Source organism: Myotis nattereri (genome assembly GCF_964212035.1).
Source record: "Myotis nattereri genome assembly, chromosome: 7".
In the NCBI taxonomy this organism is placed as follows: domain Eukaryota; kingdom Metazoa; phylum Chordata; class Mammalia; order Chiroptera; family Vespertilionidae; genus Myotis; species Myotis nattereri.
The window spans coordinates 34,526,653-34,553,523 of record NC_138082.1 but is presented as its reverse complement, the minus strand read 5'-3'; the positions used below and the strand labels follow the sequence as shown (position 1 = coordinate 34,553,523).

The 26,871-nt window shown below is 48.8% G+C and overlaps 1 protein-coding gene across 2 annotated transcripts in view; it reads left to right on the top strand.

The window, feature by feature from the left end:
• The window catches only part of COL6A3 (collagen type VI alpha 3 chain), a gene marked incomplete at its 5' end in the record, with an annotated part of 62,589 nt that overhangs the window by 25,825 nt on the left and 9,893 nt on the right, over positions 1 to 26,871 (top strand). For both annotated transcript variants that reach the window (XM_081096108.1, XM_081096107.1), the window contains 28 exons: positions 39 to 376; positions 993 to 1,071; positions 2,009 to 2,154; positions 3,508 to 3,600; positions 4,019 to 4,072; positions 4,944 to 5,015; positions 5,790 to 5,816; positions 5,924 to 5,968; positions 6,085 to 6,138; positions 6,586 to 6,648; positions 7,241 to 7,306; positions 7,717 to 7,770; positions 10,292 to 10,327; positions 11,165 to 11,227; positions 11,959 to 12,021; positions 13,269 to 13,331; positions 14,285 to 14,347; positions 15,955 to 16,005; positions 16,187 to 16,222; positions 16,668 to 16,730; positions 17,767 to 17,829; positions 19,009 to 19,041; positions 19,125 to 19,161; positions 19,261 to 19,272; positions 19,367 to 19,860; positions 21,345 to 21,441; positions 22,197 to 22,895; positions 24,689 to 24,791. In XM_081096108.1, coding sequence (XP_080952234.1) covers positions 39 to 376; positions 993 to 1,071; positions 2,009 to 2,154; positions 3,508 to 3,600; positions 4,019 to 4,072; positions 4,944 to 5,015; positions 5,790 to 5,816; positions 5,924 to 5,968; positions 6,085 to 6,138; positions 6,586 to 6,648; positions 7,241 to 7,306; positions 7,717 to 7,770; positions 10,292 to 10,327; positions 11,165 to 11,227; positions 11,959 to 12,021; positions 13,269 to 13,331; positions 14,285 to 14,347; positions 15,955 to 16,005; positions 16,187 to 16,222; positions 16,668 to 16,730; positions 17,767 to 17,829; positions 19,009 to 19,041; positions 19,125 to 19,161; positions 19,261 to 19,272; positions 19,367 to 19,860; positions 21,345 to 21,441; positions 22,197 to 22,895; positions 24,689 to 24,791 — 3,067 coding nt within the window. The remainder of the gene's footprint in view (positions 1 to 38; positions 377 to 992; positions 1,072 to 2,008; positions 2,155 to 3,507; positions 3,601 to 4,018; positions 4,073 to 4,943; positions 5,016 to 5,789; positions 5,817 to 5,923; positions 5,969 to 6,084; positions 6,139 to 6,585; positions 6,649 to 7,240; positions 7,307 to 7,716; positions 7,771 to 10,291; positions 10,328 to 11,164; positions 11,228 to 11,958; positions 12,022 to 13,268; positions 13,332 to 14,284; positions 14,348 to 15,954; positions 16,006 to 16,186; positions 16,223 to 16,667; positions 16,731 to 17,766; positions 17,830 to 19,008; positions 19,042 to 19,124; positions 19,162 to 19,260; positions 19,273 to 19,366; positions 19,861 to 21,344; positions 21,442 to 22,196; positions 22,896 to 24,688; positions 24,792 to 26,871) is intronic.

Genomic DNA, 26,871 nt, shown 5'->3' with positions numbered 1-26,871 from the left:
CCCTCTCAGAGCTCATTGCCTGCTTTCTCCCTTTATAGCCTGTAATCTGGATGTGATTCTGGGGTTTGATGGTTCAAGAGATCAGAATGTCTTTGTGACTCAGAAAGGCCTTGAGTCTAAGGTGGACATCATCCTGAATAGAATCAGCCAGATGCAAAGACTCAGCTGCAGCGGCGGCCAGATGCCCACGGTGCGGGTGTCCGTGGTGGCCAACACGCCCTCGGGCCCTGTGGAGGCCTTCGACTTTGCCGAGTACCAGCCAGAGCTGTTTGAGAAGTTCCGGAACATGCGCAGCCAGCACCCCTACGTCCTCACTGCGGACACGCTGAAGGCCTATCAGAGCAAGTTCAGGCAGTCCTCGCCCGACAGTGTGAAGGTGAGCAGGGCCCATGTTCAGCTTCTTGTGCCATATTTGGACTTGCCTTGTCAGGAGGAACACCTTGTTGTCCCCTAAACACTCTTCACATTTGATGGGTTGCTCATGCCTGTATTCAACTCATGACATTCCGAAGTGTAATTTCTCCCTTGTTTTTATAATTTTATTTAAGCTCTAAAAAAATCCTCGTAATCAGAAATTAAGTTTGAATAACTTTAATTTGTGGTTAATTTATATTTATAGTCCTACCCATTAAATAGTTCTGTTCTCTATACATATTTCTCTCCCTGTGTATACATACATATGTATTTATTATGTGCACACACACACACACACACACGATTCCTAGAAACGACATCACATCAGTAGGAGAGTGAGATAACTGTTCTTATTTTCATCGCTGCTTGTATTTTTGAATAAATCAACCACTGCAATCCCTTCACTTTCCACCTGCCTGACTGCACAAGAGCAGAGAGCTACGAACGTGGGGTTGTTGGCCCTCAGCTTTCTCAACTGTAACCTGAGGGGTTTGAACTGGCTAAGCTCCCTTACCAGGCTCTGTGATGCTTCTTTTTAATTTCGGCTGGAGTTTGACACCCCCACCCTTTAATTTCAGGTGGTCATTCATTTTACTGATGGGGTGGACGGAGATCTGGCTGATTTACAAAAGGCGTCGGAGGAACTTCGACAAGAAGGTAGATTCCAGGGCTTTCTAAACGGGAAGTGGAGACGTGGGGGAGGCAGACACACTCTTCTGCTGGGGAGACAGGAATTGCTTCCCGGGTCCTTGGGGCGAGCTCCTCCTTGGCATCTTGGCTCTCAGTTGCCTGCCTGGGGCTATGGGAAGGGGCTACCAAGGATGCCATACATACCACAGACTAAGTCCTGGCACGGGCCCCGCAGGTTCTCAGACTCATTCAGGTGGTGCAACATCTAGAAAGCGTGGTGCTATTGCAAAAGAACATGAAGATTTGCTTCATTTAGCCACATCCCATAAACTAGGGATTAATTTTGTAGCAGTTTGCAGTTATCACAGCTCAACAAGACTACAGCATGAAGTAAACACATACTTTAATAGAAAGTAAATAACAGCATACTTTCCAAATTAGGGTGACTGGTTAAGCTGCGGTGCCTATTACCGGATGTAATATTTGTCTGTCCATGACTTTGGAATTTGGTAGCTCTGACTACCAAAAAGTAGATGTCCACACCAGGGGGTTAAGAAGGACTTACGAAGCATACCTTATCATAAGAACATTCTGTGTATTGCTTGTTTTTTTCCCGAGCCATGGAGATAAGAACACTCCGACCTGATTTGGGGGATGTGGTACTTTTAATTTTTTCCACATTATATCTGTGTGAGGTAGGACCAGAGTTGGAGAGTTTATGCATACGCTTCATGGTGTCACTTCCTGTATTTTTATTAACCAGTTGACTTACTGACACATCTGAGACCATTGCTCTGAGGAGTTCCAAGCACTTCAGAGTAGTTGACTAGCTTGTTTAAACATGGTTCAGTTACAGGGCAAATTATATACTAAAGTTTTCTTAAAAAAAACACACACACACCCCAAAAGACGTTGTGGCTCTCAGGGCCTCAGGAAGCCCTTGGAAACACGCCCATCCTCGCAGGTGTCCGAGCCCTGATCTTGGTGGGCCTGGAGCGTGTGGCCAACCTGGAGCAGCTGATGCAGCTGGAGTTCGGGCGAGGGTTCACGTACAACAGGCCCCTGAGGCTCAACTTGCTGGACCTGGACTACGAGCTCGCGGAGCAGCTGGTGAGGTTTTCCGTCTCCACACACAGATGAGTGCAGATGCCACAGCGTTTGTCTTCTCAAGACAATGAAGTCAGAGAGATGGGAGAGGGGCTTCTGGGTGGGTGATTTAACCCATTAAATACGCTTGGGACCTGCCTTGTTGCCATAACAAGTATGAGTCCTGGAATTGGAGATACTTGGGAGCTGGAGCAGCCATGAGTTGGGCCCCGGGTGCCCAGGCATGCGATGTTGCCGCCTTGGCATTTCCTCGGCTCCCTTTCCTGAATGTTTTCATGCCTAATTGTTGAGAAGGCAAAGGGTTGATATTGCCTGTTCCCAAACAGAAAGTGTCCTCAGGAAGTTTGCACGATGAAACAAGAATGTGCAGGAAAGGAGGATCACTTTTGGGCGGAGAAGTGCTTTGATTGCCGTCCCTTCCAATTTCCTGTGGAGCAAATGAAGGCGCCATTGGGGCTCCGCACCCTCAGGAGCTCAGCCTCTCTCAGCCGGGGATCTGGGAGTGTGGGTGGGGCCCCTGGGAGATGTGGGCTGAGTGGTTGACCCTGAGGTCCTTTGGGGGTGGCGGCAGTGGGGCGTGGGATGAATGGACTCTGCCCTCCCTCTCTCTGTCTTCTTCCCAGCACAGGAATTAGGATTTTTGAAAACTGGTGGAAGGACGTTGAGTTAGGGGATGAGTCTGGGATGTGGGAGACAGTGAAAACTAGGAAGCTCATTGTCAGAAGCACATTTGACCATCATGGGTTTAGTAGATGGGCATGGATTTTGGGTCTGTGCTTCACCATGCGAAGTCCAGGCCTGGGGTGGGAAGGGGCATCCAAGGTGTGTGATGGGCCATAGAGGCACTGGTGACCCAGAGTCGCTTGCTTGTGGCTAGAGGCAGGACTGCCTGTGTCTGCCCACACCAGACTGCCCCCAGGCCTCCTCCAGGCTGGCGCCATAGTCCATGACTCTGACTGTGGTTCTGAGGAAAAGCATATGGATCTTCATTTTGGAACCACCTTCTGACCTGACCATCTGCAATTCCTTTGTTTTGCTCCTTGGAGCTTAAAAATACATAAGTTATACTTGCCATTTGAAACTTGACTATGTAAGTTGGAATCTTCTAGAAATAAGGCCCAGCCTGAGTGACATTGTGAATCAGGTTGATTCTACTTTGGTTGCTCTTTTGTCTCCTACTAGTAACTTCCCTCCCCCATCTTGATGGCTAAGCCACTAAGCTGGTCTGTGAGTGGATGCTGTGTGGGGGTGCCTGCATCTCACCGTGGAATCCACATTAGATCTTGACCTTCAGGGCACATCTATGTTTTTTTGGAGGCTTATTGAGACTTGAACTTTTTTGTTACTTTTTGGCAGGACAACATCGCTGAGAAAGCTTGCTGTGGGGTGCCCTGCAAATGCTCTGGACAAAGGGGAGACCGAGGACCCATCGGCAGCATCGGGCCAAAGGTATGGCAGCTTTGTCCTTTTCTTATACCTGAGGCTGGATTTCAGAAGTCCGTCCTGACCTTGGCTAGAGATGGGGAAGCGGGGGGGCGGGGGGGGGGAGCCCAGGTTATAGGACAGAAGATCCAATAAGCAGACTCACTGTGGACGGTCAGCTGGGATGCTCAGCATCTGCCTCAGTTACAGGAAATGGACAGGATTTCTGGGTAGATCAGGAGCCTTAAAGATCCTGATAGAAAGAGTAATTTCACTGAAATAATGCGTAGAAAACTGTTAAGTTCAGGGGAGCACTTAAAGCCATGCTGAATTTTAGCACTACTGTACTGCAGGGAGGGAGAGGGATCAGGGAGATGCTTACGTATAGAATAGACCCTTTCAAAACCCACCGATTTAACCCAGGAACTGATTTACTTTCTTTTAGGGTATTTCTGGAGAAGATGGCTACCGAGGTTATCCTGGTGACGAGGGTGGACCTGTAAGTGAAGTTGTTTTATTCCTGAAATTGTTATTCCCTCCTTGTCCCTTGTTGGGGTTGGATTTCGGAGTTCACAATCTGTTTGGTTACCCCACTGGGAAGACATTAATTTCTAACTTCCTCAGCCAGGTCCAGGAAAATTTCTAACTTTACCCAGATTTCTACATGATGGAAATAGCATGATGCCCCAAGTGTGACAGGAGTGGCTACGGAGCGCGGGCTTCCACTCTTTCCATTTCTCCGGGAGGGGTTAGTGCCTCGGAGGCAGAGGGCCAACATTTCTGGCATATTCAGTGTCTGCTAAGCTCTGATACTCAAGCAGAGATGGGAATGGGTGGGAGCGGGGGACAGGGGGACCCTAATCAGGCTTAATCGGGGTAATGCCCTTTAGGACAAGTCTCCCAGAGAAGGTTTGGATGGTCCATAGCCTCAGGGCCCAGTTGAGGATGTACAGAGCCTTTGGGAAACGGTACCAGGGACAGACATGGTCTGAGAGGCTTTGAGACTCTGGAAGAAGGCCCAGCCCTGGAATTAAAGGGCCCCACAGGAAGCAGGTGAGGTCATGGGGTCTCAGATCCCAGTGCCAGCGTCAGGGCTGGGAACAGCCTCATTGGAGAGCCAGGAGCCAGGGTCACACAGAGGGTCGGTCAGGCCAAGCATTTCTAGGGGGGCCCAGGTCCCACCCAGAACTGGTGCCTGGCGGCCCCCTTCCTCCAGGGAGGCTATGCACCGGGTCTGGGGGGCAGGGATGCTGAGGTCCCTCAGCTCAGGCAGCATTCCTGGCAGCAAATCTGCTTCGAAGGCAGAGCTTTCACCGTGCTGTGGACTCAGTGGAGACATGGTGACCAGAAACCTTTGTCTCCCCTGACAGGGCGAACGTGGGCCTCCTGGTGTGAATGGCACTCAAGGTTTCCAGGGCTGCCCCGGCCAGAGAGGAATAAAGGTACAGTGTGCGTGTGTGTATAGTGGGCTGGGGGACATGTGTGGGGACCACAGCATCAGCCCATCTGGGAAGGGAAGGGTCAGCAGCATGTGCAGAAGTGGACAGTTTCTCCAAGTGCCTGGGGGAGGGTGGGGCTTGGGTCTCTCCGCTCTCAGCATCCAGCCGCTGGGGCCTCTCCTGGGAAGGCAGCCCATAGTCTGGTGGGTTCAGAGCGCAGGCTGCACTGGGAAGGGAGCCTGGGAATGCAGAAATAGTTTCCTATGGAAACAGGCAGCCGCCAGGAAACCATCACGAGGACAGACAGGACGTGAGCCAGGGTGGGGAGAAGGCCAGTGCCCGTGGCTTCAGCCCCAGTAGAAGCCAAGGAGATAGGGCAGCAAAAGAAAGGGAGAGACCACTGCACTTGCCGGTCCTTTGCATGAAATACTTGGATTCAAGGGCTGATGAACTTTCTCCTCCATTTGCTGAAGTTTGAGAGCAGGTGGTGAAGGGAAGGTCACCAGACTGCAAAGTCACAGAGGGGCCTTGGGGCCCGGTCCCTGGCTCTCAGGGACCACCCTCCTGGCCAGGGAGCCAAACTACCCAGTGCCCAGGTCCAGGAAAATTAGTTTTATGACCTCCATGCGATGGTGAGAGGACAACCCAAACAAATCAATCTCCAATATTAAATTTTCAGCCAAGATGGCCTTCACTGGGGTTGGGGCAGCGCTATCCTGTGGCTCAGGGACCAGCCTCCAAAAGGAGCTAATGTGTCCTCTTTCCCTTACTTTCTAGGGCTCTCGAGGATTCCCAGGAGAGAAGGTACTCAGCTTGTTTTCCTTCTTCTATTGAAAACTTTCCCAGCGTTTCTCATTTCTTCTTTGTCTGACAGCCATCTACACTCACCTGTGTGTCTTGTCCCCTCGCAGGGTGAATTGGGGGAAATTGGACTGGATGGTCTCAACGGGGAAGATGTAAGTGACTTTGTGCTCTAAGTCCTAGCAGCTTTGGTCTTGAAGATTCCAGGGACTGTACTCAGCCTCTGGGAGCCGCTGTGCCAGGAATGACATGTTGTCGTTGTCTTTGGCAGGGAGACAAAGGCGTGCCTGGTTCTTCCGGAGAGAAAGGGAATCCCGGGAGAAGGGTAGGTGCATTTCCACTGCTGCTGGGACGGAGGAGCTATCAACATGTCACCGAGGGACTAGGTCTCTCACTGATGTATGTTAAGACCACTTCCTCTGAGACCTCCCCTGACCTCCTCTGGGCTGCATCCTTGGCATCCCTATGTCCCTGGCAGCTGTGGCAGATTACATTATATTGTCTTGTTTGGAGACTGTCTCACAGGGCAGGGACTGAGTTTGTTTTGTTGTAAATAAATCCCAGTGTCTGCACAGAGGGGGTCCCTAATAAATATTTGTGGATTACCTGAACAAATTGTAAATATTTGGAAGTCATTTTACCTTCATGGCCAATGAGAAAATGCTTGACATTGGTCTATTTAGATTTGTGAGTTGAAGAATGGGATTTTAAGAATGAGACAAAAATGTGTAGTTCTATTTAATGGTTAGGCTCCACATGTGTTTTTTGTTAGGGTGACAAAGGACCTAAAGGGGACAGAGGAGAACGAGGAGATGCTGGAATTCGAGGGGACCCGGTAAGAATTCCTCATGGACAATTTGAGACCCGAGTCTGGGGAAGAGGGCTGTGGGAACAGAGGGCTGAAAGGGGGAATTTTACTTTTGATGCTGCTTTAAAACTTGTTGATAAAAGATGTGGTTTGTCCTTTCCCCTAACTTTGGGGTTGCTGGGGACGTGTTTGCTGTGTGGCTGTGGAGATAAGTGTTTGCAAGGCCTCTCCTGGGAAGACATGAGGATTTCCCTAAAATGTGGTCTCAGGACTCTTAATCCAGCTGGACCGGGTGGTCAGGAAAAATATGAGTGAGGACATGAATACAAGGCTCATGAATACACCAGTCCCAGTGGACAGATCCCATTCGGACAGCATCCATCCCACCCTCCCTGGCCCTGACTATGGGTCAGCCAATCATTCTTAGCCCCAGGGAGGACGATGCTCCGGGCCCTCTTGTCCTGTCTAGGAGGACAGAAGCCTGGCTCAGGGATGGTCATTTGCTTGCACTTACAGAATCAAAGATGAGAAAAGCTATAAACACCTTTCTTTTCCTAAAGCAAACTTAGGTGTCTTTTCCTGCCCATGAGGCTCATTCCCTGACCTGTGTTGTTTTCAGGGTGACTCAGGACGGGACAGCCAGCAGAGAGGACCCAAAGGAGAAACCGGAGACATTGGGCCCATGGTACGATGCTCTACGTTCCTCGACTCCCTGTGCTGAGGGCCAAGACACAAAACCCACGTGGGCCTGTCCCCAGCCTAGAGGCCATGGAAGTGGCCTTTCAGGCTGTAGACCTAAGAGGTCGGGAACAGAGGGTCCCCGAAGCCCATGTGCATCCCGTGAAGGAAGTCTCCGCTGGGGAATGGCGCAACCCTTCCAAGAGGCCCTCCAACCCCCAGATGTTCACAGAAAGTGCTTGTCAAGCCAGAGGCTTGTGCTGTGGGAATGCGCCTGAGCATGATGCACCCACAAAGTTACTTGGGTGACCCCCTCTGTGTATCAGTCCCATCTCCCGTGGTGTCTTGGGCAATATTGCCGCATTAGACGCTCTTCTCTGCAGAGGAGAATCTCACACGTTTTCTCTCCCACACCAGGGCCTCCCTGGGAGAGACGGCGTGCCTGGAAGGCCTGGCGATCCTGGCAAGGATGTGAGTGTCTCTGAGGGCTTTAGGCTCCCTGATATTAGGGTGCCACCTAGATCCTAAACCCCCAAACCCTGCCTGGGGCAGAGCTACTCAGCTACTTCTTATTAAGAAATTTCTGAAACTATTGTCACCCAAATCGTGCTGCTTAGAGAAATCTCTCATTCTTATCTTTTGTTCTATGCTCCGTCTCTTCTCCCTCCCCCAGACCTGCTTCCTTCCCATCCCAGAAAACACACTGAACAGACGCTTTAAAAATATTATCTTTACTGCTGTAGGAAATTTGGCCAGGTTTTATCCCACTAAATATTTAAAAGATCCAAATGAAGCATGAATCTGGGAGGAGTGAGGGAATGAGGGCAGGAAGGCTGACGGAGTCATATGCTTGTTGGTTTTATAACTGTTTGTGTGTGATGGTGTGTATGATGGTGTGTGTGATGGTGTGTGTGTGTGTGTTTGTGTGTGTGTGTCCTGCTGGAACCCAATCAATGAAATTAGACTCTGTTTTCTAGAGAATTGCATCTCACAGTGGCTTTTAAAAATACATATATTTTATTGATTTCAGAGAGGAAGGGAGAGGGAGAAATAGAAACGTCAATAATGAGAGAGAATCATTGATCAGCTGCCTCCTGCATGCACCACATTGGGGAGGGAGCCTGAAACCTGGGCATGTGCCTGATTGGGAATTGAACTGTGTGACCTCCTGGTTTGTAGGTTGATGCTCAATCACTGAACCACACTGGCCAGGCTCTCAGTGGCTTCTTAAGACACATCAGAAATATGAGCTGCAGTAGCTCACTGCATGCCTAATCTTTGTTCTTGTTGATGAGTTCATACCTAAAGCCAAAGGGACACAAAGTAGTTGGAAACTTCTAGGGCCCAGAGGTACTCAGAGCTTGAGGTGGGAGAAGATGGTCCCTGTATGCGGAAGAGTGCTTGGAATTTGTAATCCTCAGGGGCCAGTTCAGGACGCTGGTGGATGCCCAGCCATGTCTCTGCTCAGAGACTGGCTGGGGCTGTGCAGCTGGTTCCCGGTGGTAACGATGTTTTAAGGGCTGAACCGTGGGACGGTTGGAGAGAGCATGTGACATGAGGGCTTTCAGAAGAAATGACTCTACATCCATAGTCAGATGACATGCTGTGGGCATAATTTCGTTTTTAAAATTCAGAAGAAGACTTAATATTTGAAAATGCTCTCTTAATAGTTCTGAGTATTATTTTTGAATAATGCTGCTGAGCTATGTAATGAAAAAGCAACGAGGAGCTACCCAATTGTTACAATGTGCCATGCACCTGTTTGTGAACAGGGCCAAATCTGGTTTTCGTGACAGACAGTCATGCATGCAATTCGTTTTCATTCTGTGCACAGGTGACACTTGGGTTTGGATTCAATACAGTCAAGGGCTCTTGTGGACTCAGTTGCCTCCTTAGCGTCAGGATGAGGCCTGGAGGTGTGGCCTCATCCTTCCCTGGGACCTCACTGTGTCGGGCCCAGGTCCAGACAAAGCGCATCCTTCTGTGGGGCTACCTCGCTCCTCACACGGCCCCTTAGGGCTTCTACAGGCTGCCTCTGGCCTGAGCAATGAGTCATTGAGCACTGGTGGCCTCTGGACATACTCTAGGCTGTCCCCTTTGGGAGGGGCCAGCCAGATTGCTACCCTGGAGGATTGACCTGGTCCCACCCCTCCCCGACTTGTCCATATGTTGTCCATGGAAAGAGGCCCAAGTCTTCCATTAAAGAAGCTGCCACAACAGTGAATAATAGCAAAAACGGTTGTCCCAGAAGATCCCAGGCTGGTCTGTTGGGAGTGGAGACTGTGGTCTTTGGGTGATGCAGCAATTGGTCAAGCCCAGTAACCGCTGGTTGTTACAGTCTCCAGAACACAACTCCTAACCTTGCAAAGATTTATCCAGGACGTTCCCATGTTCCCATCCCAAACCTCCCCACCACAGAGGAAGTAATCACAATGGGGGAATTAGCAGATTACTTACTCAGCGAGCCCACATTTATTTGGACTGAGGGTCACCCCTAGAGCATAGATGCAGATGTTGCCAAGACATGAGCCCAAACTAAGCACCCCTGGGCTCACAGGTTCACGCATGTGCCCTTGGCTGCTCACCTACCAGAGGATCTGTTATACTTGGCCAGCAGGGCGTGGAGAGTCTGGGACTCCCTTCCATGATAATTAACGTATTATGATGACTTCTCCCGACAGTCAGAAAAAATGGTAGAAAAATAGACAGCTTGACATTCCCCTTTCACATTCCTTATTTGAAATTGGCTGAGACTATGCAGCCAGGAGTCATTATTTTGCTTGGCAGGTCTGACGTAATTCTCATAACTTCCACTTGGGTGACTAACAGGGCAGCGTGGAGGCAAAGCTTGACTGAGATGAGGCAGGAAGGAGTTTCCTTGGGGCTGACAGGGCCTGGCACACAGTGGGTGGCAGATGAATGTGTGGGTTAAGTCGGGCAAAGTCTGGGCTTGGTCCCGTCTCCCTAATGGTGTGTGTGACGTCTCCCGCAGGGCGGCTATGGCCGAAGGGGACCGGCAGGAGCTAAGGTAAGCCTCGGAGCTGGCGCCTCTTCTGTCAGCACGATGTCACTCACCATGTGCTCTACTGGACTGGCCTCCTGCCCGCCTCCCACCCACCAGCTAAAACTTCCTCCGTCCTTCGCCATCAAGGCTTGTAGCTCGATCAGCAGCTACCACCTTTTCCTAGCTCCTTAAATTTGGCTTCTTTTTTTTTTTTTTTAATATATTTTATTGATTTTTTTACAGAGAGGAAGGGAGAGAGATAGAGAGTTAGAAACATCGATGAGAGAGAAACATCGATCAGCTGCCTCCTGCACATCTCCCACTGGGGATGTGCCCGCAACCCAGGTACATGCCCCTGACCGGAATCGAACCTGGGACCTTTCAGTCCGCAGGCCGACGCTCTATCCACTGAGCCATACCGGTTTCGGCAAACTTGGCTTCTTTTAATGAACTTGTGACAATGATTGACAGTGGGGGCAGGGTCGTGGGGGGAGGCGATGAAGGGAAAAAGACAGATGGAGGAGGCAGTTCCTGGGCATCTCGTTCACAACATGCCCACTTATCCAGTCATTAGCAAGTCACAACGTCTCTGTATCTTAGTCTTCTCACCTGTGCTATATGCAAAGCATCCTTATTTCCCAAAGCCATCCTGCAGAGAAGGTGAGGCAAGAGTAAGAATAGTTGTGACAGAGCAGAGTGACAGCTGCCTCCATGTGGTGATTGTGTCAGTGGCTTTGAAGTCGCTCGTAGAGTTGGGATTATGGCCCTGTTCCCTCACCCAGATGGGACTTTGGAACAGAGAGCTGACATTGGTATAAACTATCCTGACCCCATCCTGCAACTTCTCTTTCTTCTTTCAAGGGCAACAGGGGTGGTCCAGGCCAGCCGGGCTCTGCAGGAGAGCAGGGGACCAGAGGTGCACAGGTTGGTACCCAGGGAGATTGCATGCCCTTTGCTATTTCCCCAGATGCTCTTGTATTTTTTTAAAAATCAAGGTGAAAATTTTACAAAATTGAACACAAAATTCATCATTTACAGTGAACAATTCAGGGGGGTTTAGTACATTCACAATGTTGTACAAGCATCACCTCCGGTCTAGTTTCAAAGCATTTTCATCACCCCCAAAGGAGACCCTCATAGTACCCGTTACGTAGTCACCCCTCGTCTCCCCTCACCTCCCCATCCCCAGCTCAAGTTTCTTTTCTGTCTCTATGAATTTGCCTATTCTTGACATCTCATGTACATGGAATCAGCTTCTCTCACTGAGCATAATGTTTTTTAGGTTCTCCATGTTATAGAATGGGACAGGGCTTCACTCCTTTTCATGGCCAAGTAATATTCCACTGCATGGCTAGACCACAGCTTACTTCTCTGTTCATTGGTTGATGGACATGGGTAGTTTCCACCTTTTGGAGACTGTGAACATTGCTGCCGTGAACATCGCATACACATTTGTGTTTTTTAAAACTAGCTTCCCCATTCCTGTTCTGGGCTGGGGCTGCTGCTCCCCCAGTGGAGACAAAGTGTGATCTCTGGGGGCCTCGCTGGCAGTGGGAGTGAGGCTCTGGGCTCTGTGGAAAGTGCAGAGGTCATCTGAGCTTCCTCCTGGAGTGTCTCCTCCACACAGCACTGACCTTGGCCTTTTCCTCTTTCAGGGTCCAGCTGGTCCCACCGGCCCTCCAGGCCTGATGGGAGAACAAGGCATTCCTGGTCCTCGGGTAAGTGCATCTCAGCCCACCCCTCTGTGTGGCTAAGCGGACCGCGCGGGGCCCGCGCAGGCTGGGGCTGCGTGGGGGGTATTGCTGAGGGCAGGCCTTCCTTTTTGTCTGACTCTTGGGTGGCACTGACCCTGGGTTGACCTCAGCCCTCACAGCCAGTGTATGTGAGGAAGGAAGAACCCTGTTTCCTTGGTGCCCCAGGCGCGTCTAGGCCCCAATGCTGCTCCTTCCCACCATGGGCCAGCTGGGGTCAGCGAGGCAGGATGTGCCTGTCCCCGAGGTCTCAGCGTGAAACTGCATAAATGTAACCCAATCCACCGAAATGCTCAGATTATGACAAATGGTTTCATAATCGCCTCTGGAGATTGGCTCTGAGGTTCGCTCTTTTGTGGATGGAATTCTCCGTCCTCCAGTTCAGCACAGAAGATGTTCCTTAAATCTGCTGTGACTGCAGAATTCAACATCTCAGCTGTTAGTGATGATGGGCGGACATGTAGCTACAGCCGAGCTGGGACCAGGTGTCCTACACACCTGCTGTCCCTGGTGTGCGATAGGATACTGTGGGAGCCACCCTACCATCTGTTACAGAAAAGAGCAGTGACTGAACCTGGCAGCGAACCGGCCTGTTGCTCCCTAAGGGCACAGATGTGCTTTGCTGTGGAAGCAGGAACTCGGCGAGAGCCGTTGTGTACTTACTCCTCCCAACTTCGAAACCTGATATTTACCTATTTTTAAAACCATTAGTTTTTTTGCCAATATTTATTTTAGCTCTTATTAATCAAGAATCTGAGATGGAATATGGATGAGGCAGAGCTCTTGCAATAATTACTGATAACCGAGAGCTGGTTTCTGCCATATTCGTGGGGTCATTCCTGTGCTCACTAGGCTGTGCCACATGCGGGACACCGATTCATTCCTTCACTCAACGGATAAGTGCACACAGGTCTCCACACCTGTATAACCACAGGCAGAAGGACAAAAGCCACATCAAATCTGGGTGCTTGTCCTCCAGTCAGGGACATGGGATATGAATGTACGTGGAAAACGGCACCGTTGTGCAAACTGGCCTAGGGTCACACTAACACTGTGAGTTGCACAAGCCACGTGTGTTTGCAGTTGTGTCTCCAGCACCGTGGGTGGCACTAAGTACTGGGGCTCTGACCCCCGGGGACTGGGGGAGAGGCGGGATTCAGACCCTTAGGCTTGGAAGGCGAATTTTCACTGACACTCCTCTTCTCCCACTGCAGGGGAGCGGAGGCACCGCAGGCCCTCCGGGAGAACGTGGCAGAACCGGGCCGCTGGGAAGAAAGGTTTGTCTGGACAAAGGTGGAGCTGGTTTCTGGAGGTCAGGCCCAGCCAGCCCCCCAGGCAGCCTCTCCCTCATTTGCCAGCCTGTCTACCTGCTTCATTTGCACATCCCTTCGCCTCCCCTCTGGTCTTTCCCACCCAGCCTCCCTGTTGAGAGCCGCTTGGCCACCAGGGAACACATGGCTCATGTTCAGTGGGTTGGCTTTCCAGTAGCCGGGGCTCGCCAACAGCTGTAGTTGTCTGATCTGCTCCTGCCATGAACCGTGGCCACAGTTCAGCATCTCGGGGCAATCAAAACGGGTGTGTGTGTGTGTTGGGGGGCGGGGGGGGGGGGCGGCACATAGCACAGCACCAGACTTGCTGAACACACTTTGTTTGAATATTAGTGGTCCACACTGCTGCTCTGCTGACCACGTTGAGCTTATCTAAGAGCCCTGACTACCTGAGCACCTGCTTTCTACAAACCTTGAGAAAAACCACAATTTAACATAACCAGTCTGAAAGGACAGCATTTTCTCAGCAAAAGAAATGTGTTCCTGGGAGTCCAGAATTATTTTTTTCTGCCTCTTGTTGGTGTTGGGTTTCCCTGGATCATCTTCTCCTTCTCCTCCTCTTCCTCCTCCTCTTCCCCTTCCTCCTCCTCCTCCTCCTCCTCCTCCTCCTCCTCTTCCTCCTCCTCCTTCTCCTTCTCTCTCTCTCTCTCTCTCTCTCTCTCTCTCTCTCTCTCTCTCTCCCTGTCAGCATGTCCCCATGCCATGTTTATGAAAAGGCCACACACCTGCCTCCCCAATTCTTCTCCAGGAGTCGACACATGAACGTTGTCACTGAAGAGATCATTTTTATCAAAATTCAAAAGTTGAAGTTGGCAGTGGCATCACCTAGAACGATAGGGCTGGACTCTCATTTCAAATGGGCCTGGGCCCTCAGGTGTCTCAGCTTTCTCTCTTGTGTGCAGGGCGAGCCCGGAGATCCAGGACCAAAGGGAGGAATTGGGAACCGGGGGCCCCGTGGGGAGACGGTAAGATCAATATACGCTGTTGTCGCTAGCTCTTTGCTGAAACGCCCAGGAAGCGGGAGGTGGGGCTTGTGCCAGGCTAGCCTTTGCCCATGCAAATTAGTTTCTTTCCAAACAGAGGTAACTCAGTAGTTGCTTCTCCTGTCATTGGGGATGTGATTGAAAACAGTGAAACCTGCTGCTTATAACCAGCAAATAAATGTCCAATAAGGTTTGACCGCCTCATCTTCGGGCTTATGAATGCTTTGTGAGCGCTTCCACATGGAGCTTTTCTGCAAAGAAATACACGTCCTTGGGTTCAAATGGAATTGGGTTTGATCAGGTCTTAAGCCAGCTTGAAACAGTTCCCTTTGAATGAGACATCCCAGGAATAGAAATCGCTACCTTGATAACGCATTTAAAAATTGTTATTTAAAATGATCTTGTAGGATATATTTCTATGCAAGAAAAAGAAATCTGCAGAATGTTGATAATTTTTCCTAAAATAAGCCAGTATACATAAAAACTAGAGGAACTGACCAGGTTGATCTGTCTTATGATCCCTAAAGCTTTAAAATATTTTCCTTGTGAATGTAACTTCTCTACAGCGAACTGAAGTTTAAAAAAATCCATTTCCATTACTCTTAGTTTCAGAAGCAGAGGGAAAAAAGTCAAACTTAAAATCCATTCAAACTATCAAAGAAAATCTCTTTCTGATTCTGTTTCTATAAATTTGAGGGCAATGGCTCTTCCACTGTTGATGTCCATTTGAAGCTGTAAATTAAGTAGCATGTTCCACGCATGTTTTAGAGATATTGATGCATGTTTCATATAACTTCTGATTGAAGTAATTGTGTGCAGTCCTAAAAGCCGCTATGAGAAGGTGACAGGGACAGATGTGAGAGTCCGGGAAGAGGTGTTCGGAAAGAAGATAGTCTAGTGCCGTGGTCCACAAACTGCGGCTCTTTGGCCCCTTGAGTGTGGCTCTTCCACAAAATACCATGTGCGGGCGCGCACGGACAGTGCGATTGAAACTTCATGGCCCATGCGCAGAAGTCGGTATTTTGTGGAAGAGCCACACTGAAGGGGCCAAAGAGCCGCATGTGTCTTGCGAGCCGCGGTTTGCCGAGCCGCAGTTTGCCGACCACTGGTCTAGTGGGATGATCTATGCAGGGGAGGGACACAGGGCGGGGGGAGAAGGTCTGAGCACAGACCACTCAGGAGGGTATGGGAGAGTGAGTCCCGTGTTTTTGCTTTGAAGTCGAATTAAAGATTCATAGATACACAGAGTCAAGGTGACCTTCAAGAATCCTTTTAACTCTAAGATTCCTAGGTTCAATGAGTCTTTGATTCCACCTGCAAGCAGTATCTTTACCAACAGCCATAGTGGATCTGTAAATAGGTGGGCCCACCAGTACTATTTGCCATAGGAGTGCTTTAAGCCCACCCTCTTACAGACATGGTCTTGTTCACACCTGGAAGATGGTGTAGGAACAGGAACAATGCCTTAAGCTATACCTCGATCTGGGAACTTTTCAGGGACTCAAGGACCCTGCTCAGGGCTTTAGACAGAGGTGGGTATGGCATGCCCAACATGGTAACCTGCAGTAATGCTGTCTTTCCACAATTAGGGAGATGATGGTCGAGATGGGATTGGCAGTGAAGGACGCAAAGGCAAAAAGGTATATACGTCCGACATATTGTATTTTTACAGAACCCTTCCTCAAAATTTTATTGTGATATAGTGAATTTTTTCTCTTGATGACTCTATAAATATATGTATTTTTTTCTTCTCAGGAATAATTTATTTTAGATAAATTTAAATTGAGACCAAATATTGAGTCGTTTATTTATCTTTTATAGGGAGAAAGAGGATTTCCTGGCTACCCAGGTCCAAAGGTAAATAGTCCCCTGGTGGTTACACATTGCCATTGTTTTAGTATGAATCTAGTGTGTCCATGGGCTGCAAAGCAGAATATCTTGGCTCTAGTCTTGGGTCAGCCACTTATGGACTGAGTGACCTTGGGAAGGCCCACTCTTTAAGTCCCCCATCTGTCCAATGGAGATGACAGTATGCACTTGTCATGGTACTTCTGAGGATTAAATGAAAATGCAATAAAATACTTTGTAGACCTTAAAATGATGTGTCTTCATGATGTTATTATTACTGATTCAGCAAGCTAAGGCTAAGCCTGCAAGACACACATGCACTAGTAACCCAGTGGGAAAGTAACCAAAGTCAGCCGTTTGGCTGCTCCGGGAAGTGTGGTCCAGATGCCCCAAGAACCCTTGGCTCCACCTTCCAATCTAGAGCTAATGTACCGCCTCCTGGCTCTCTTCTCAGGGTACCCCCGGCGACCCAGGAACAGGGGGAGCACCAGGACCCAAAGGCATCAGAGGTCGAAGGGTAAGTTTGCCTGGACCGTGGCTGCCACAGGAATGAGAACGTGTGGGAGGCTGGCCCAACCCTGACGCCTCCACCACTTCTGAGAAAGTTCTCCTTTGTCACCTGCAACCTGGCCAGTGATAGCATGGGGTGGGAGCAAAGGAATCCTAAGCCAAAGGCCCATGTTTTCAGGACCACCTGTGGCTATGGCTGTGTTTTCCTCCTTCTGGGGAGACCCCGAGAGCCCCTTCCTGTAACACATTTCAAGGGTCATAAGTCCATGGTTCTCTCCCTGCATGGCACCAGGGGGACTCAGGTGTCAAAACGAGTAATGTCAGAGTCCGTGTGCTCACATTTGGTCTTATCCACCAGATGGTGAAGCAACAGGGTGTCATGGGGTGCCTGCTGTGTTTATGCGGGTCCCGGGCTCAGAGGCAAGCCAGGCTAGGACCCTGTGCTCCCGCCTCCCATCATGATAGAACTCCTCTTCCTTAAGCTGCGTTTGGTTCTGCATTCCTCTCTTCAGGGGATGTTTACTCACCCCCTTAAAATTGCACTGTGTCTTGAATGAACAAATTGTGGTCTAGATACAGGTAAAAGTTTCTAACAGTTATTTTTAGCCTAAAATGTAATTAAACTCACCATAATTGTCCTGTTCATTTGCTCAGTAAATACAGTCAAATTAGATCAGTTACTGCTTAAATGAAGGTGGGGTTTGTAAACATTAAATTGGTTGTCTACACCAACAGTGACCTAATTAATTATCAGCTACTGATTTCTTGTGCATTCCTGGGCAGTCTCATTCATGGTTCTTAGGGAAGCATCTGCCTTCACTAACCTCCCAGAGTGCACAGTTGTGAGAGATGCACATGAGTTTTGTGAGAGTCTCGTGTCCTTACATTTGAATCTTGGAGACACAGGAATCCTGAAAATGAGAGCTTCCCTGTGGTGATGGGGGGCGTCGGGTTAGATCATCTTCACCCCCCTTTCCAACGGTGGGAGCTGCGAATGTTCCTTCCTTTGCCACAGCTGAATGGTGCTTTTCTGCCCCTTGCAGGGAAATTCAGGGCCTCCAGGGACAGTGGGACAGAAGGGAGACCCTGGCTACCCGGGACCATCTGTAAGTACCTGCCGGTTCCCATTAAGCTGCCCGTGGGGTGGATGCCTTGTGTGTGGTCCCTGAAAACTTTCCACTATCTCCTTCTCACAAAGACGATGTGCTGCATCTTTGTTGTTATTGTTGTTTCCTTTTAACCACTTCCCATCTGACACCACAATGAGGAAAAGAGCTCTTGAGCACGTGGCACTCTGCAATCCAGGGCCTACTTGCGGTTTGCCTCTACGATTCCCTGGTGTAGTTTCCTTGTCTGAGGCTTGTGTAGGGAACAAAAGAAAGAACACACCATTTTAGCTCTTGATTGCAGCTTGTGGGAGGACATAATTATGTCAGACCTTGATTTAGGGAATACTTCCTTTGGTCTGTAAAACCCCCAAGCGAGCTACCGATTCAGCAGTTGGAACCCGTTCGTCACCTGGCCGCCTGAAGCCAGGAGGTGTCCCTCTGTGGCCCCTCCATAAAATCTCTTCATTACCAATCTCCTTGCTTCCTTCCTTGAATTCCCCCTCTCCTGTCTCCTTACATTGACATTGATGAAGTTCAAAGAAGAATGAACCAATAACTCAGGAATGGAAAGTCACTCCTAGAAGAAGGTTAAGGGATTACCCTGGGTGAACCCGGGAGAAGAAGGTTGAGTTGGGTGTTCAGTGAATAAAGCATTCAATGGGAGATCAATATACCAGTTACTGTGGGGATGAGCTGGTAGGAACAGCCTCTTGGAGAGATGCCCAAGTGGCCCACGAGGCGACTGCTTGGCCATAAGGGGGACACATGCTGGGACGTGATGACGAGGGCAGCAAAGGGTCCCTGCCTGAGTGGAATCAGCAGGTGCTTTAGACCTGGAGTGATGGGCAAGTAGGAGGCTCCCTGCTGTCCTCCTGTGGACAGGGTGGACTGGGCTAGCAGGTGGAAAGAAGCCCTTCTCTCAGAGAGATGGTGTTGGACTCAAGCTCATATGTGTTGTTTATGTGAATTTGTGGAGCTACTCCCTTCACCAGGGGGACACTCTTTGTCCTCCTAGTCTTCTCCCCTTTGTCCTTTGAGCCGTGAAGTCTAGTGTACAAGGGAGTCTGAGAATGAGCCAGGTCCCACCTCTGCTTCCTCTGTCATGTTTCTGTGAATCGAAGACTGTTCCCTTCATCCTACATCCCCCATGTCAGCCTGTCCTTCCTTGTTTTTCAGGGTCACAAAGGCAACAGAGGCGACTCGATCGATGTAAGTTGCATGCATGCAGCACAAGTCATTGTCTGTAAGTCTTTTGTCTGCTGTCCTTACACCTTCTTTTCTTCCTTTTAAAGCAATGTGCCCTCGTCCAGAGCATCAAAGATAAATGTCGTAAGTACATGGCTTCCGGCTGTCAGGGGCACACTTTTATTTTGACATATGAAGTCCTCATATGGTGGAGTGACTTTCCCTCTCTCTGTTCCTTTGTAGCTTGCTGCTATGGTAAGTTCATTTCAGTGGTGTGACTTCCTTCGAGGAAAGAAGACCCCTCTTCCAGTAAGTAAAGTTTGTCTTTGAAACCCCTCCCCCTTCCCAGGGCCCCTGGAGTGCCCCGTGTTCCCCACGGAACTGGCCTTTGCTTTGGACACCTCTGAGGGGGTCACCCAAGATACCTTTAGCCGAATGAGGGACGTGCTCTTGAAAATCGTGGGCGACTTGACCATTGCCGAGAGCAACTGCCCAAGGGGGGCCCGCGTGGCGGTGGTCACCTATAACAACGAGGTGACCACGGAGATCCGGTTTGCTGACTCCAAGAAGAAGTCCGTCCTCCTGGACAGGATCAAGAACCTTCAGGTGGCTCTGACGTCCAAGCAGCAGAGCCTGGAGACTGCCATGTCCTTTGTGGCCAGAAACACGTTCAAGCGAGTGAGGAATGGATTCCTGATGAGGAAAGTGGCCGTTTTCTTCAGCAATAAGCCCACGAGGGCATCCCCACAGCTCAGGGAGGCTGTGCTGAAGCTGTCGGATGCCGGGATCACGCCCTTGTTCCTCACCAGCCAGGAGGACCGGCAGCTGATCAACGCCCTGCAGGTCTGTGCCCGGCTGCTCTGTGACACCTCCTGCTGTCCTTCTTGGGTTCTGGGAAGGTTCTCAGGCATGCCATTCCCCCCTCCACCCCCCCATGGTGTATCCATGACCCACAGTTTCTAGAAGGTCCTGGAGGACACTGATATACTGAGAACTTCTCTAGTCGGGTTTCTAGGACAGCCTCTGGCTCCGGCACCAGGTCCTAGGCTCCCTCCTCATGTGTTGGAGGAAATCTCCCAGGGTGACCCTGGAGGTCTTCCATTTCCTAGTGAGTTCCCCAGACATTGGTGAGTCCAGCTCCCCAGGGTGAACTGCTGCTCAAACCATTCTTCAGCTGGGCTGGCACCCAAGGATCTGCTTGTGACATGGACATGGGCAATCTTGTCATTTGCTTGAATAACTTGTTTGTTACACTTAATCAATGATTATTTTCTCATTGTAAATTCTGGGCTTCTTGTTCAAGGGTGTGGATGGCGGGCACGAAGGGAGAGCTGGACCAGGAGTGAGGAGGCCCTGGCTCTGTTATTAGTCTACTCAGCACCTCGCTTTAGGTCTCTTACAGTAACGTGGTCACGTCATTTCACCTCTCCGTGGCTTAGATTACTTACCTGTAGAAGCTGAGGCGGGTTCAGATGGGCTCCAAGATTTGTACTTCCAAGCTGGACAGTCTATGGTTTTCTCATTGCCTGTGTCAGCGAGAGGCAGCTGGGTCATTGCCAACATTTCTCAGGGTTTATTCTCCAAACAGCAGGCCAGTTGGGGCACAGAGCACTGGGCGTGGGATCCTGCATGGGCCACCAGCCATGTGCTCTTGTAAGGGGCGTGCTGTGTCGGCCGAGGGACCCAGAACCACACATGTGTTTAACAACATAGTTTCAGCAAGTTCGAAAAATGAATTATTCATTAATTGAACTTAATTATTCATTAAATAAACAATTAGTGATGGTGTGCTGTGGTGGGCAGGAATTGTGAATCCTCTGGAAATGATTTAATCACTGCCTTGTCATTAAATCCCTTTTGAGACCTGGGAGAGAGATGAAGCAACAAAGCTAGTGCTTCCCAGTTATTATTATTGCAGAAAGTGATGGTATTATTTAAGTCCCCACTATTCGATAGAGGCTAGACCAGGCATTTTACACACATTACCAAACTTAATCCCTCAAATAATTCTGTTGAGAATTTACTATCATCCCATTTTATAGCCGAGGAAACTGAACCCCGGAGAGGCTAAATAATCTTGCTTCAGGTTCGGCAGAAAGTGCAGGAGTGGGATTCAAACTCCAGCTCATTTCAGCAGAAGAAAACCTGTGTTTTTCTACTAAACGCAGTGACTCTTCTAACCTCCCCTCTAAAACAGTGAGAAGACACTGAGCCTCTGGGAAGTTTGTTTTATTGATGTGGCTCTAATTTATTGTTCAGCTATATTTTGCAATAGTTACTGATTTTGAACATTCCTACTGAGTGTTTCCTTTTTTTTTTTTGACCAGATCAATAACACGGCTGTGGGGCACGCACTGGTCCTACCCGCCAGGAGGGACCTCACGGACTTCCTGAAGAACGTCTTGACTTGTCACGTTTGCTTGGGTAAGGTGCTTCTCCAATGGGCACATCTGTCCAGTTGCAGCTGCAGAACATACAGTCCATGGAGGGACATTTGAGCACATCACTGTCATCCGGGCAAAGGGCTGGAGTTAAGTGAGATTCATGGAGCCTGTTGCTTACCATGCAGACACTACATGGTAGTTTACGTGTTTAAAGTAGAGCCTCAAAACAGAGCTTCCCTTAGATGGAAAATGGTTCATTTTATAGGTAATGAAGGAGAACATGGGTTCTACTTCAGTTTTGACCTTGGAGCCTAGATTTTAATTATCTGGCTTTGGGACTTTCTAGAGTACATTTCTTCAAACAGTGGCAAAAAAAGTAAGGTTCCTTTCTTCCCTCCCCTCCCTATACTTTCCCTCCCTTTCCTTCCCCTCCCCTCCCTTCCCTCCCCATCCCTTTCCCTCCCCCCTCCTCCCTCTCCTCCCCTCTCTTTTCCCTCCCCTCTCCTTTACCTCCCCTCCCCTCCCTTCTCCTCTCCTTTCCCCATCCTTTCCCTCCTTCCTCCCTCTCTCCCTTCCTTTTTAATGCCAATGCCACAGAATACCAACAAAATTTTACTTGTTTTATTTAGTAAGCATTCTATGATGAAAATGGGAATCTGACCACAACAATATTGACAAGATATAACTAGATTTCTACGTTCTGTGACAGTTTCAGCTGTCCGGGCTCCCAGCAGATTGATTGGTCATATCTCGCTGCAAAGTCCCAATATAAACGGCTGCCATGCTTCTTTCTAGACATCTGCAACATTGACCCATCCTGTGGATTCGGCAGCTGGAGGCCTTCTTTTAGGGACCGGCGAGCAGCAGGCAGCGATGTGGACATCGACATGGCTTTCATCTTAGACAGCTCTGAGTCCACCACCCTGTTCCAATTCAATGAGATGAAGAAGTACATAGGATACCTGGTCAGACAGCTGGACCTGAGCCCTGACCCCAAGGCTTCCCAACACTTTGCCCGAGTGGCCGTGGTGCAGCATGCACCCTATGAGTCCGTGGGCAATGCCAGTGTGCCACCTGTAAATGTGGAATTCTCCCTGACGGACTATGGCTCCAAGGAGAAGCTAATGGATGCCCTGGGCAACAGGATGGCACAGCTGCAGGGGACCAGGGCCTTAGGCCGTGCCATTGACTACACCATAGATCAGGTCTTTGAAAGTGCACCCAACCCACGGGACCTGAAAATTGTGGTTCTGATGCTGACAGGGGAGGTACAGAAGCAACAGCTGGAGGAGGCCCAGAGAGCCATCCTGCAGGCCAAATGCAAGGGGTACTTCTTTGTGATTCTGGGCATTGGCAGGAAGGTCAACGTCAAGGAGGTATACAGCTTCGCCAGCGAGCCAAGTGATGTCTTCTTCAAGCTTGTGGATAAGTCCACTGAGCTCAACGAGGAGCCTCTCATGCGCTTTGGGAGGCTGTTGCCGTCCTTTGTCAGCAGTAAGTCCTGAGTCAGCATCATGGGCCAAGCTTTCTGCCAGCCCACACCCTTGGGCAATGGCGGGGAGGGGCACAGGCATGGGAAAGACAACTAGTGTAATGATGTTTACTTTTTCATTCATTCAACAGGTAGGTATCAACACCCACAAGTCCCAGAACACTTTAACTTGCCAGGGTTGGCAGTGAGCACACAGACCCTGTCCTTGTTCACTTGTTTATTCAACCAAATTCCATTGAGCACCTCCCAACCATAGACAGTGTCCCTGAGAGTTTATAGTCTAGATGGCAGATGGGTCAAGTGCACATTTATTATGCATGATGTAATATCATGGCATGTCACAGAGAAGTATATCTTTTTTTAAAAAAATATATTTTATTGATTTTTTTACAGAGAGGAAGGGAGAAGCATAGAGAGTTAGAAACATTGATGAGAGAGAAGCATCGATCAGCTGCCTCCGGCACACCCCCAACCAGGGATGTGCCTGCAACCAAGGTACATGCCCTTGACTGGAATTGAACCTGGGACCCTTCAGTCCGCAGGCCGACGCTCTATCCACTGAGCCAAACCGGTCAGGGCGAGAAGTATATCTTGATCAGGCTCATGGAAGCTTCTAGAAGAACTTGCCACCAACCCAGCCCTTGGAAACCTCTGGGTCTTTGCTGATGTGACTTCCCCAGAGTGCTCTCCACCTCTGCTTCAGCAGCAGTTCCACATTCATCTTCCAAACTCACCTCCAGTTGCCCCTGCTCACCATGGATGCTCCCCACTCCCAAGGCTTGCTTGTTGTTAATCAGGATGCCACACTTACTGCATCTATGGCATGGCCCATTGGTCATCCATTGATGGGTTTATGATCACAGAGGACTGCTTGGTCCTGGAGAAAGTGTTCCTTTTAAAATATATATATATATATTTATTGATTTCAGAGAGGAAGGAAGAGGGAGAGAGAGATAGAAACATCAATGATGAGAGAGAATCATTGATCGACTGCCTCCTGCATGCCCCCGAATGGGGATCGAGCCCGCAACCTGGGCATTTGCCCTTGACCGGAATCGAACCTGGGACCCTTTAGTCCTCAGGCAGACGCTCTATCCCACCGAACCAAAAGGCTAGGGTGAGAAAGTGTTTCATTCACTGTGTCCCCTTGAGCCTGGCACAGTGCTGGGCCCAGAGTTGTCACAGGAAGGTACACTGTATTTAACATATGAGAGAGATGTATAAAGTATGAATAAACATGCATATATGGAGAGTTTATTATTTAAGGTAAAGTCTAGTCCCTGAAAACAGCATTCACTTTTGTGAAGCCTGTGCCCCAAAAGTTTTAGGGGAGAACATCTGAAACAAAGGTAAGGCAGCAAGTTCACCCAGGCCATTGTCACTAACCTCAGAAGATGGGAAAAACAAACAAAAATCTTGTTAAACACAGCATTGAGAAAATATTCAAAGTAACTTGGTTATAGTTTGATGATTGAGGGTTTGGAACTGTTAAGTTCTGCACTTGAGTTTTCTCTTATTCTTGTCTTCCTAATCACATTGAGTAAATATAATCTTTAACCAAATCACCCAAATATTGCTAAATACAAGATATTGGCTTAATATGTTTTATGGATCAAGTACCATTATACTTAATGTTCAAAACTCACTGGACTTAACTTGTCTGGAAGAATTAATTAAGTCCACAAATATTTATGGACTGAATACTATGTGATTCATTGAACTCATTAGCATATTAATTTTAATTTGGAAGGTATTTGCATACATTTAAAATATTTTTTTTTCTATTTCTCTCTAGGTGAAAATGCTTTTTACTTGTCCCCTGATATCAGAAAACAGTGCAGTTGGTTCCAAGGGGACCAACCGGCAAAGACTCTTGTGAAATTTGGTCACAAACAAGTGTAAGTGATTATAATAATTGTCCCACAAATTACAGTGCTAGGGGAAGTGCCGAGGTCCTCCAAGGACTAACATTATGGGGGGAGGACATAAAAATTCAGAAAATGTGACTTCCCTAAGGTCACGTATGACATTCTTTTAGAACAGGGGTTGGGAATGTCCGGCCCATGGGCCATATCATTTGTTCTGGCCCTGCCAAGGAAATTGCAGGTGGAACTTGAAATTCAACAAATCTCGGAGCTTTTGTCATAGCAGCATAATTTTTAAGTTGATAATTTTGTATGGCTCAAGAATGATGTTATAAATATCTAACTGACACTTGGCAGAAAAAAGGTTTCCCATCCCCGTTTTAGAAGAATCTGTTGTATCTGTTAGCTTTTGCTGCATAACAAATGACCCCAAACTTAGTGGCTTAAAACAACAATATTTTCTAATTTGCAATTCTGTGGGTTAGCAATTTTTGCCTGGGATCAGCTGGGCAGTTCTTCTGGCATCTACGGGGCTCACTTATATGCTTGTGGTCAGCTACTCATCAGCTGTGGACTGGTGGTCTAGGGTGGTCTCAGCTGGATGGCTCATCTCTGCTCCACAAGGTCTCTCATTCTCTGTGGGGAAGCCTGGATTTGTCCACAGGTGACAGGGAAGGGTCATGAGAGAAGGTGGAAGTGTGCAAGACTTCTTGGGGCCTGGGCTAAGATTGGCTCACTGTTACCTCTGCCACATTCTTTTGGTCAAAGCATATCCAGAGGCCAGCCTTGCTAGACTTGAGGGTGGGAGCTGGACTTGGTGGGAGGACCTGCCACATCACATTGGGTACAGAGAGGGTGGGCAGTTAAGGCCCTGTGTCCAAGCGATCAACCATCTCGGGTGTGAAATGATTTCCTGTGGAAGGATTGGATACCTTCAGGAAAGAATGGCCTCCAGATCTTCTTAAAATGATTAATGCTGTAATCACACAGCTGATGGTGGTAGCAAGTGGAGGCAACGTGCATGCTCCACCACGAAGGCTAATGAGAAGGTTGGGAGATGGGAGGGACTGTGGTACCCACAGTGATGCTGGCCACCTGGCACATGCTCAGTGATTGTATGCCCAGCTCTATCTGTGGTGCCAACTCCAGGAGCAGACGGGAGAGCAGTGTGGCTGTGTGACAGAGAGCCTGGTGAGGGGGATGTGGTGGCAGGACCGAGTGCAGCAATGTGCCATCGATTGGTACCTTTCAAGAGAATGCGACAGTGTGCCATGCTCTGGGGGAGGAGGGGGTTCTGACTATGGCACCCAGATGATGTGTGGATTCGGATTATGTTTGAAATAGGAATGTCTTACTCCCGCTGACCTCCAGGGTGGAGAGAGAGAGCCCACCTCTTCCTCCTACACGCCCTTCTCTCCATCACCCCTTACGCCCCTCAGCTCTTGCTTTTGTCCCCAGAGGGGATGCTGCAGATCTCAGTCTCGTTAGTTGAGAATCATTACTAAAGCAGCCATGGCCCTTTTCTGGTGCTATGGTACTACCCTGTTGATCTTGGTCCATAGGTTCTCTTTTTCTAGCCTTAATTACCTTTATAATTCCTCTAGAACAGTGGTTCTCAACCTTCCTAATGCTGAGACCCTTTAATACAGTTCCTCATGTTGTGGTGACCCCCAATTTCATTGTTAAAAATTGAACATAATTAAAGCATAGTGATGAATCACAAAACAATATGTAATTATATATGTGTTTTCCGATGGTCTTAAGCAACCCCTGTGAAAGGGTCGTTTGACCCCCAAAGGGGTCGTGAAAGGGGTCGAGACCCACAGGTTGAGAACCACTGCTCTAGAACATTCCCAAAAGTTGGATCAACCTTATCCAGGAAAGCAAAATAAACAAATCTAATATCTGAATTTGTATGATAACAATTTGAAAATATACTGCATATGACATGTAGTGTGATATATCTATAAAATAACAAATGTTCATGTCAGGGCAAGAAATGATCAAGGGGTGGGTCTGTGCCCTTGTGTTTAATTATGTTGTTTTCTTTGGTGACTCGAATAGAACAAGAAATTATAAAAAAAATCAAAACAAAATCACACATACAAAACTT